The 11762-nt window shown below is 45.8% G+C and overlaps 1 protein-coding gene across 1 annotated transcript in view; it reads right to left on the bottom strand.

The window, feature by feature from the left end:
* Positions 1–11762, bottom strand: part of PHACTR1 (phosphatase and actin regulator 1) — a 56622-nt gene that overhangs the window by 41642 nt on the left and 3218 nt on the right. Inside the window, exons 2-4 of the mRNA XM_010138377.1 lie at positions 9841–10026; positions 8645–8851; positions 167–491 (exon numbers count right to left, since the gene is read on the bottom strand). Of these exons, the coding sequence (XP_010136679.1) occupies positions 167–491; positions 8645–8851; positions 9841–10026 (718 nt within the window). The remainder of the gene's footprint in view (positions 1–166; positions 492–8644; positions 8852–9840; positions 10027–11762) is intronic.

Raw genomic sequence — 11762 nt, 5'->3', positions numbered from 1 at the left:
TCTTTCCCTCCCTCTGTTTCTCCAGCAATGACTGTGCCCTGAACCTCTCAGAGCCCAGAGGAGAGGCCTCCTTCCAGTACCATCAACCCAACCCAAGTGGTGGTATCGACACCGATGCTAGAGGGAAAAAGGCATCAATATGTCATTTTAAAAGTTGTTCCATTACCTTTCTAGCCTTTGCATGGTCATGGCTAGCGTTTTGTTCAGTTCCTCGATCATCCGGCACCCCGAAGGGTGAATGGGCAACGTGCTGGACCCAGAGGGCAGGTGCTGGCTGTGCCTGCCGTACTGAAGCTGGTGAGCTGCTAACTGAGATGGCAGGACAGTGTGATGGTGCTGGGTCAAAGGCTGCTGGGAGCTCTTCTGCGTGGAATAGGATGAGAGAGAGAGGTCTGGCCCCCCTAAAGGCATGCAAATCATGACTTTCTTTGGAGGTAGTGGAGGTGACAGTTTAACTGGCATACAAGGCAGTTTCACAGGAGCGCCAGGATCTAAAACAGAAGAAAGAGAGGCCCTGGTGTTAATGTTCATGTCGGTAAGATGGAGGGCAGAGTACCTACCTGGGCAAGCAGGTACTGTCAACACGGGAGCGTGCACCCCTTCCCTGCTCCAAAAGACAACTCTGCACAGCGTGTGCTCAGCACGGTCTTCAGTAAAAAACCCCAACCTGTTGTTTTGCAGCACTGCTGAGCCTCACCAAAACCATCCCAGGGCTGTGCGTGCCCCTAAATAAAGACGGTAAGCAATGTTTGACAAGGCTCGTGGCACGCTCCAACGCTTTAAAGCTCCAAACCAGCCCTGCGAGGTAAGCGCAATGTCTCCTGCTCAACAGACACCCAAATAGAGGGACAGCAATTTGGCGTCTGAAGTTACAGGACGACTCCCCACCATCACTGCCGGAGCAAAAGCTCCGCGATTCCTGATCCTTCTCAGCCACTGCAGTGCAATTACTACGAGTCACATTTCTTATGGCTTTGTAATGTGCAAAGCATCTGGTGTTAAAAATCACATTACAGGGCAAAAGAGAAAAGAAATAGGGTTTGAATATGAAACAGGAGTGGTTTGGAAAAATGCAGGATACGAGAGGAGAAAATTATAAATGGCAGAAGGTTGTTAGGATTAATGTATTCTGTTATAGAAGGCACTTTTCTCTGGACTCATGCACGGAATTTTAACCTTTTTAAGACTAGGCACATCCCTTGAATCACGCAGTCAACTTGCCAGGCAAAGACTCCCCCGATTTCCATGGGAAATCAATGAAAGGTCCACGAGCAAATCTCTCTCCCAGGACTCAACTGCAGGATGGAGATTTTTGGAGTTGCACTGTGTAATGTTTTCAGAAGGGCAAAGATGTTAACGGGAGGGCTTGTAGTTCCCAAGATGGGTGTGGGAACTGACCACCACGTACACTAAGAGCAGAAACGAGAGCATCATATCGGCTGTGAGAGGCAGCTGTGAGCTTGGGTTTAGGAAGAAAGCCAAGCCCTTTGCAGCCTGGAACACCACAGACAGTGGGCTCTGCAGTGCAGCACCGCGAGCGAGGCTTGCACGCTCTTTGGCCTCTTGTTGCTTCAGTCCACTCTTCTTGCTGTAACATGGCAAGGGAATTGAAGGGTCAGAATCTTCTTTTGACCTGAGAAAGCCTGGGAATAAGATGTTGCCCTCCAGGTTTCAAAGGCCATCACGCTCCTGAGTGGTATCAGCTTTCTAAACTCCTTTTCCAGATGGTTCTTTTTAGCATTAACTATCCTTCTTCTTGCCCCCTTATTCCTTCCTCCCTCCTGGCTTGTTCTGGGTATTGCCTGTATCCACTAGTATCCGTATCTAATAGCCAGGGTGCACAAGGATGCTACCAGAACTTCCAAGCACTAACACTCCTTGAAAATTATTAAGGACAGTAATGGGGAAAAAAACTACACATAGAGCCAAGATCAGCCATGATATTAAACTTCTTTTTAGTGCTAGTCATAGCTTCATTGCATCCACAGTATCCACTTGATACCAGTGTTTTTACTGTGCTAGGAACAAACTGACAGCCAGTCTTCCCTTGCTTCAAAGGGCTTTTAGGCTAAAGACATAGGAGAGGCAAAGGGTGCGCAAGGATGAAACAGAGACACGGAGAGAAGGTGGTCTTTCTGCGTTGCAGAGTGGGAGAGTCATAGAGAGGAGAATCCAAGTCATTTGGCTTTCAATGCAATATCAAATCCACTTGCCACGGCTCTCGAAGGCAAAAATTCTTCTGATGGCTCGACCAAAGCTGAAATCTAACTCAAGGGACTGCCAAAGCACAGGGCACTGCCCCCTCCTCTAAAGCAGATTCCGTCTGTACAGTAGAGGAAAAAGACTTTCAGGATTTTCGATTCAGGTACAGGAAGGTCTCCAGGCTACCCTGTTTTTCCCCCACACACGTTATCTGTGTGTATTTCCTCTTTGTAGCCTGCATGAAAGAACACACCTCTTCAATAAAAGATAAATAACAGGAGTAAACGGCACAGAGCCCTCAGAATAAGGCTTCTGTGGGATCTGTAGTAACAAAGTCTTCTCATACATTTGTGCTGCAGGCAACTTTACTTCTAGAGCTGGTCCTGAATGACAAAGACTACACCAAGATCTGCATTTCCTTTCTGAAAAGTGCAGCTTTGACTGTTGGGTTTAGATCCTTTTCTGCTCTATCTCAGTTAAAGTCCTCATCTGACAGCGCCAGTGTCTGGATGTCCTGTCACTCTGTGTGACAGAGTCATCCCTGATGGTGAACTCAGAGAGATCCCAACTGCAGGCATCTCTCGCTTCTGACAAAAGAGTAACTGGAGGTATCAACTCCAGTCATGGGTTTGCTGCCTTCTATGATCCTGAAGATTAGAGCACTACCGTATGTTGGGAGCGGGCGTAACATGCCAGACGGTTCAGGTATAAAGCAAACAGGAATCCTTCCATCTTTCTTCTAGACCAGTGAATGTTTCTTTTCCTTTCACACGCAAGCATTCATCTTGTAGAGCTGTGACAAAGGCACTACAGCTTTGGAGTTGCATGGAGAACAAGTCTAGCTTAATTATCCTGAGTAACAACATGCTCCATCACGAATCAGATGAGCAAACTCTGGTTTTCACTCTTCACAGCTGAAGTGCGGACCTTTAGTTTCCCCTTCAATTTAAAGAAATCCCTTACATGAACATGTTTTCAGCGATATCAGTGCTGGGTGTCTACTGGACACCCGCAAAGAATCTTGTCCATTATTTTTAACATAATGCTTTATTCAGACTGTGTTTCACCCAAGTTCTTAAGTCTGTCTGAATGTGACCCTAATACCTAAAAAGAGCCTTGAAAATGAACCAGAGGCATTAAATCTACCTGTCTGCCCTTCACCTTGAGGAGAATTCTACTTGTCTGCTAGAAAAAAAAAACACAGCTAAAAGGGGAAGGGCTGCAATGGGAGGAGAGTTTGATCCATTTGCTCAGAAATGTGTCAGCGTATCTCTGCTGACATCAGTAACAGAGACCTTGTACTGCAAGTTTTACTGCAGGGTCAGGTCAGTCAGTGCGCTGAACAAACAGGGCCTTGCTCAAACCCATGGGCTCCAGGCACGATCTGCAGTAAGCAAGAGAACTACTCGTCCCTGTGTGGCAGAGTGAGATGACGGCGTTTTACAGTTTTTTCCTCTGCCCTCATTTCAGAATGTACGTGATTTATGAACCAGGAGCGGAAACAGTTCTTGTCTCCAGCATGGAATATCCATTGGGTGTGCACACCTGTAGATGAATAAGGAACTGGACAGTGGAAATATGAACAAGGAATCTGTGATAAGTTCTTCTCAGTGGAACACTACCAGAATCTTCAATCATTGCACAAAGCACTCATATGACAGAAGAGAAGCAACCTGTGTGAAGCCAGGTGTGCAAGCCTGATGAATCTCTTTTGGCTGAGGTTCCTCATGCTCAAGAGAATAATAAGCAATTTTGCAAGACGCTGGCTCCCAGCAGGGTTGTGACCACTCAGCAGTGTGCATGGTTAAGTAATAACTGTGCCAGAACGGATGAAAAAGATGTTAGACATAGAAACCTTCCCACTGGTGATGACAATAAATTACTTTAAAAAGAGCTGTGGATGCCACAATATTTGCTGCACATCAGACCTATGACAAAAAATCAACCAGTGTGCAAAACCCCGCGTGGCCTGTTGAGGGAGCGCCGCAGCGGAAATGAGGAGATGCGCCTGATATTTGCTAGTAGCATATGGACAAGTAGCTTTCACTTTTTCAGGTCTTCTCTCCAGGAATCCCTCGTGCCTCATCAGCAGTAGTCGCTTCTTTTATTTCAATGAGTTTTTGAGCAGATTCATAAAGACAAGTTAAAAACTGTTCTCAAAGAGTTGCCACGTATCTCCTGCTGACTACAGCAGGATCTGCAGCCATGTCTTCAGGGGAGATTTGAGACAGATTTCTTTGCTGTTCTGCACCATCTATGCATCCAAGGTTCAAGCTGACTTTGGAGAACACAAAGCATGCTTAGCCTAAAGGCTGAGAAGTACAGCTCTATGTGAATTCTCGTGCAGAGCTCCGAGGAGGGTTTCAAAGACAAGATTTCCTGATGCCTCAAGTGCTAAGTCCTCCCCTTCGGGCAGCAGCAGGCAGGGGATGAATGGAGAGATCGATTGTATCAGTATTTGGTTCCCCATGAGAACACGAGGGTGCTGGTGAAGGACAGCTGCTTTTGCTCTGCTGCTTCTCCCTCAAGCACACAGGGAAGAGAGAATTGTCCATCGCCCCCACACGAATGTAACCTGCCAGAGCAGGCAGCAGGAGGTTAATGCCACAGAGCAGGAAGCTTGTGGATACTGTCTTGGGCTCATCAACAGAGGAGCCTTCTGAGACACGTGTGACTGTTGTGTTACAAAATACTGCAGAGAATAATTACTGGATAAATTGAGGTTATAAATACTGTATAATGCTGTAACTAACCAGCAGCTGTTGCAGCAGTGCAGCAGGACACCAGGCATCCCTGCTCTCAAGTCTCATCCTTGGCTTGAATGCACCATCAGATATAACTTTTGGGGACTTGCAACATCTCCTACTCTGTTAAACATTTGCCTCTAATGATGAATCAGTTCTTACTCTACAGAGACGTAACAGAAAGCACAATCTCAGAGCTAAAAATGTCTCAGCTTTGTCTCTCCTCAAAATCCTGAATGAAGAAAACAAGAGAATGCCAAAGGTTTCTCACAGCTTAAATACAACAGCTGAGTGCACAGATACAACCAAGGCTACACCCTACTGTAATACTAGGCTAAATTTGGGCTCAAATACACTCAGGTGTTGCTGAGATCCCAGTGTAGGGGCATATATTCTGTCCTCTGATATTTTAGGGGACTTTATGGGTTTCTGGCGATTCAGTTCTTTGAATGGAAAACATGTAATTAGTTTCAGAAAACATGATCTGTGCTGGTGAGAAGTAACAACTTAATGAATCAAGATCAAAAGGAGCTTTCCACCACTGGGGTAACGTCCAGCAAAGAAGATATGACCAGTCTTCTTGTCACCTTTGGCCACTGAAGATTTTATAATGTGGGGACTTTACCCCAGCAGTCCAATTAAATTTGGTCCCAGGTGATTATTTCAGCTCCTCCTACATTTTCAACAAAGGGGGCTGCAAGTGGTGCCCTAAATGCCTGAGTTCTGCGTGTGGGTATTGGAGAATTAAAATGATTGAAGAAACTCTGTCCATGAACGTGGTCTAATAATAATCCTACCTGCTGACCAGCAGCAGGCTCACCAGCAGGTGACTGGCCCTCAGCAAACGCAGAGCAGTGAAACAACGGTATTAAACCAGTCAAGGATGATGTTTTTCTCCTAGGGTTGCCTGTCTTCAAGGTTTGCGTGGGCACCACACCCAGTGCTGTGATAGGGATGATCCTTGTGGAGGCAGCAGCATCAAGAGCAAGGGAGATGGCGTGAGGCAAAGCATGGTGCATCTTCTGCAGTGGTGGTGGCATCACTCCCCGTGGCTGCTCTGCAGTCAGCTCTTGGCTCTGTCCCCGCTCCCGCACTGTCCCATCCCCACCGTACCACAGCCCGGAGAAGGAGCATGCCAAGGTTCTGTGATTTAGATTTGCTAGAGGCAATTCTCTCCTCCCGTCACCTTGAAAATGGATTTTTTCTTTCCATTCTCCCCCAAATAAAATGTGCTCTTTCATGTTTATTTTAGGCCTGCTCTTTTATGCACGATTGTTATCGAAGGGAAGGCCAGTCTTTGTCTTGGCACAGGCAGACAGATGTTTCAGACGGTCCACAAATGCTTTCAGAGGTGAGGAATGTTCCTCTTCTATTTCTAAAACCTGTACTCAATCCTTTGCCATGCCCTGCAAGTCCATCTTCATGCTTTACTGATGAATTTTGGGCTAAGTTCACAGCAAGACAGTGTTCAGACTCGCAGGTTTTCTTTCCTCAAGTTTTGTATTTGAAATATTTCTCCTTTTTTTTTTCGCTGCTGACCATGCCTGTAGTGATTTTATAATGTATGTTTATATAAAACATATTTCTATTACCTAAATATACACAGGTACACAGACATTTATACGTTAAGGCAGAAGTTAAGGTACTTCTGCATTTTCAGATATGAACCTGAACCCTTCACAGGATCACATCTCCCCTCGCAGTCTTCTCGAACAGAGCTACCAGACCATTAAACCACCGTTATTCTCCATTAGCCATGCCCAGTATGTCTAAATTTGTCCTTCAACCTTCTCACTAAATCCTCAGTAGAAAAATGGGTATGCCACACAAACAGAAAAGTCTTCACCTCAAATGCCAGAACTCAGATTTTCTTGTTCTCTCACACACAGGCTGAGGATGTCTCTGGAGTAATTAGTCAAAGAATAGCATTAATTCTGCTTCTCACTGATGAGGGTGCTTCATTAGGATTGATTGCTCATTTCCAAAGATCATACACAACTAAAATAATTACCAGTGGAGAACACAAGGCACTGAACAACGTGTATATCCTTTAGATCACCAAAGTAAATGGACCCTTAAGAATAAGTTTAATACTTTTATTTATATGGTTCAGACAAATGAGGCTTTCAGTTCCACTGGGAATAACTGTCCATTAAATCAGGGCCCTGTGACTAAATCCAAATCTATTCCTTTTCCCTGAGGGTTCTGTATATGCATATACAAGAGGACTGGATGAGAGACCACTAAAGACCAGCACAAAGTAAGAGAAGTCACAGTTCTGTTTCGCTTTCACTAGAAAGTCATCGCCATCAAGCAACGGACTGATGCTGATAGCTTGAGTCTGATCTGCACAAAGAAACCCACACCAGAAGCCCTCATCCTTTGATTCTTCTTCTCTCTCTTACAAAAGAAAGGCTTATGAATGAAGGACATTTAGTACCTGCCTTTTTTCCTATGCTATTCCTATTTTTTTATTTCTTCCATGTTGGCCTCATTTCTGAGCAGCTTCTGGTAACTGGGACAGGGTGTTATGGGAGATCATAGGAAGCTGGTTTTGTCCTCACCTGAAGCCATTCATTCTGCTGCCTGGCTTTGCAGGCTGCAGAACTGCCCATTCGGTTTGTAATATAAAGCAAAATTTTAACCACTATGTGTAGATTTTTGGCAGGTGAGAAAGTAAAGAGATTTCACATCAAATGAACAGAACTATACGGAACAAAAACGTGCGGTCATCCAAACAGAAACATGAAAGGACTGCGCAGAGATACAAGAGAAAACCGAACATGCTCTTTCCTAATGAGCTCTTTCCTGATATATATCTTATCCTGAATAAAACAGCTATTAACTGTCAGGAGGAAAAAAAAAAAATCCAGAGTGTATTAATGTGGACTGAGCAACACTCACATCGGCCCTGAAAAGATCTGGGCATCATTAACACAAGAAGATCGACCCAGTGAGAAGGCTGGTGGCTGCCCCAGCACAGAGATGCACCACACCTTGTCTTGAACTCCAGATTTTGAGCAGGCTGTTCGAAAGGTGCAGGCAAACATTAGGGAACCTTTTTTTGGGCTGTGTAAACAGAGCCATCCTTTGCTTCTGCGGTCCAAATGAGAGACTGGAGAGAGGACACCCACCAACCCTCCTTCCACGTGTACCTAGAGCTGCGCATACGGCAGTTGAGGGGAGAAGCAACAAAGGGCAAAAGGAGAAAGCAAAACTCTCCATTTCCTCTCAGCCCTCATCCCTTTTCTCATTAAAGGCATTTAAAGATATCTTTGTATTTTTCCTGATACTTCCTTCCCCATCAAAGCGCATCCTGCAATTTTTGTGGTGACGCTAAGTCTTGATGAGTAAGAGTGCGGAGGGTTAGGAAACACAGCAGTGGTCTCGGGTAATTACAGCGGGGAGGGGAAGTGCCCTGAAGAGACCTTGATGAAGACAGAGCCTGAAAATGATCCCTGCCCTAGGAACAACACAGATACATCACCAGTACACACAACAACACGTGCAAACAGGGAGGAAGGACACTGTGGACCTTGCTGTAAGGACAGGTTTTCCCTACCCTAGGAACAACACAGATACATCACCAGTACACACAACAACACGTGCAAACAGGGAGGAAGGACACTGTGGACCTTGCTGTAAGGACAGGTTTGCCCTACAGGGGTGATGCTGAGGGTCCAGGAACACCTACTTACCAGTTAAGTGGCTGGCAATCCTGGCAATAGGTTTAGGAGGCAGGGCAGGGGGCTGTTTGAGGAGGGACAACTGTTTCACTGGGGTGTCCTCATGGTCTCCGGGGAAAGCGGCAGATTTTTTGGGGGGAAGTAGCAGGACTGGCTTAGCTGTAGGATCTTGGGACAGGAGGACGCCGGATTCATTGGATGTGGGGCTCTCTTCAGACACTGGAGGACACAACCACATCATAGACGCAACAACGTTATGAGCAAAGCAGCAGCGGATACAGCCACAGTCAGACAGGAACAGCAGCGCAGCAATGCGGGTTAAGAACGACCAATAGATTTCACTCAAACATCGTATAACATAGAAAGGAGGAGAGAAAGAAAGAGAAAGAGGAGGAGCAACACAGATCTACACCACAGCCGAATTTCCCATTACCTCTGACAGAAGCCAGCTCCCTTATGCCAGGCTGGGGCGTATTCCCACAGCCTGAACACAAATCAAGAGCCTTAAAATGTCACATTTCAGACGGTCTGTCGTCAACAGCTTGGCTCAGGAACACAGATGTTAGCAGGTGGTCTCTAAACTTATCCTATAAACGTAAAAGCACCTCATGGGGCCTACTCCATTTCACAGAGGCTGCGTAACTGCGTGGGATCGTGGATGAACACTTCTACCAGTCACTTTTCCTCGCTCGACCTTTGTCCACAACGCTCGGCATGAAGCGATGCAGAAAGAGGAGCCAGTGTGGATGTCCAGCGTTGCCATCGCTCTGCAGGGGCTAGGGCAGAAGGGCAGAGAGCCTCCCCTAGGGCAGGGCTGCTGGCTGTGGTAGCTACTGAGAGATGCACAGTGTGAACATCACTCAACACCACCCAGCAGCTAAAGGGCAGGATCTAGTAGGGTTTAAAAACGTTGTCAGCTCTCCGCTCTAGAACTCACTGGCACAGCTGAGACGTAGCCAGAGAGTCAGAAATCTGCTCTTAACTGTTTACAAAGCGCAGGGGCTTTGCTTTCCTCACAGAGAGGTTACTTGTGTAGAAGTAGAGGTTATTCGTATGCCAGGTCAGTCAGAGGGCATCCAGAGACAATCCATACGCTGTCACCGCCTGCTCCACAAGGATTTCCCAGGACTAGACACCAAATGTTAGAAGTCAAAAACTTGTTCTAAACAGCTTAGAACATCTATTTCATAATGCAGAGAAGGTGTTACCTGTCCCATCCATGATCTCTGTGGTTGGGAGCACCTCGTATGAGCAGGGTTCCCCAGATGCTGGACCCGACTCCAGTTCTGCTAGGGCTGGCAGGGAGACCTGGCTGGAGCTCAGCACTTGCCCGGAGCCCAGAGGCTGCCCATTCTCCAAAGCTCCTTCTTCATTTGGTATGGAAAGTTCCCCATCTGGTCAGAGTTGGAAAAAAGCAGAACGACAACAGAAGACAGTAAGAAAGATGCGGAAAGAATTAAAAATGAAATCCGCTATCTCCATTAGCTTGCTTGCAAATGAGGAGGCTGAACTGAGATCTTTTATGTATGCAGGAGACACAAAGACAAGGATCAAAACAACGTAATTTGTATCTATCTCAGAAATACAACACGTGCAGAGCAAATTTTGGAGATGTCTGACCGTGGTGTTCCATCCACAACAGCTTCACAGCAGTCTGACAGCATTCTCCTTGCCTTCAGGGGTTATTTAAGACTTAGGAAAGACCAGTAAACACGTGCTGATCCTTTGCTTACCTTAGGATGGTCATTACGATCACAGTCTAAGCTAGATGGTTCCTGACCACCCTCCACCCGTGGGGCCAGGCAGCCCCGACCAGGGTCACAATATCTTTTTTCCTTCGGTCTCTGTTGAAGCTACAAAGTCAGGAATGAAAGTAGGCTGGAACTGAAACTACGGAGCTTTCTTGAAGAATATTAATATACACAGTATAGAATTTACTGTATTTTAATAAGAATTACCTTCTCTTACACGATTTTCATGCTCTAAGGGACACAAGCAGAATCACAGAAGCATGTCCCTATTTTACACACAGATAAAAACATTACAGCTCCCAGCATTAAGATTTTAAGCAAGGGAGAGGCTAATTTTTTATAGTTTCCTGGTGGAAGGTCTTGATACTGGGCTATGGCAGATTCCATTTAAACAGCCTACTTTTACAGTTATTAATAATAATATCCCCTCCATCTGAGCAAAATTTCTGTAACAGCAGCCAGCAGCGTCTTTCCTATCAAAGGCCGCTTCACATTAGAAATAATAAAGAAGCGAGGGATCGGGTCATCCTCTGGTGTCACCCTGCGTGATTTTTATCTCAGAACTTGTTACACGCAGCACTCTGGTCCTGGAAGCAATGACTACATGGATACCTTGATTACAATTGTATAAAGGAAAGTGCTCAGCCCCTACGGTTATGAGTGGAAGCCTGAAAATATACCTGGAATGTGACCTGTAAGGCTAAAAACCAGCAGGCAAAGAAATGGAGCTTGGTTTTACTGTGCATTTAAATTATTCTTTTAAGTCAACCTCAGGATTTCAGGATCTGCCTCTCGATTTTTGGGCACCTCTGTCTAGCTGTATTACTGCTCCACGTACTGAGCAGAGATGTACGTCACTCAAGCGAGTGCACGTTTTCCCCTCACAGGGCTAAGACGTGCAAAACGCTTTGAAAAACAATAATGAAAAGAGAAAAAAAATTAAGTCTCACTTAAGCGTCAGGACACAGTGATTAACAAGTCTGAAAGCATGCTGGCTGGTGAGCACTCAGAATTACGTTCCTGCCTTTTAAAGCAAGTGAAGATGGTCTCCTGCTTATTTTGGAATTATTAGAAATACCAAGGTCTTGACTTCTTGTTTTTGTTGGAGTCTTTTTGAAGAGCTAGAGAGCTGTTCTGGTACACAGCCACACCGTACTGCTCTGAAAGCCGACCCACGGCTCTCAGAGTAATCACCGGAGCTGGCTCAAAGGTGGCCACATTAATCACACCTGAAGGCTTTGGCCAGTTGTTCGCAGCACAGTCTCCTTCTAACCGCTGTGGTCATTCAGCACAAACCCGTTCATTTCCCTAGGCAGCAAAAATCAAACAACAGCTCAGCCGGTATTTAAGCTGAATGTTTTTCGACTTAGCTGTTGGGC

Source organism: Buceros rhinoceros, unplaced genomic scaffold, assembly GCF_000710305.1.
Source record: "Buceros rhinoceros silvestris isolate BGI_N320 unplaced genomic scaffold, ASM71030v1 scaffold7976, whole genome shotgun sequence".
Lineage (NCBI taxonomy): Eukaryota > Metazoa > Chordata > Aves > Bucerotiformes > Bucerotidae > Buceros > Buceros rhinoceros.
The sequence above is the reverse complement of the archived record's forward strand: the minus strand, read 5'-3'. Positions and strand labels throughout refer to the sequence as shown.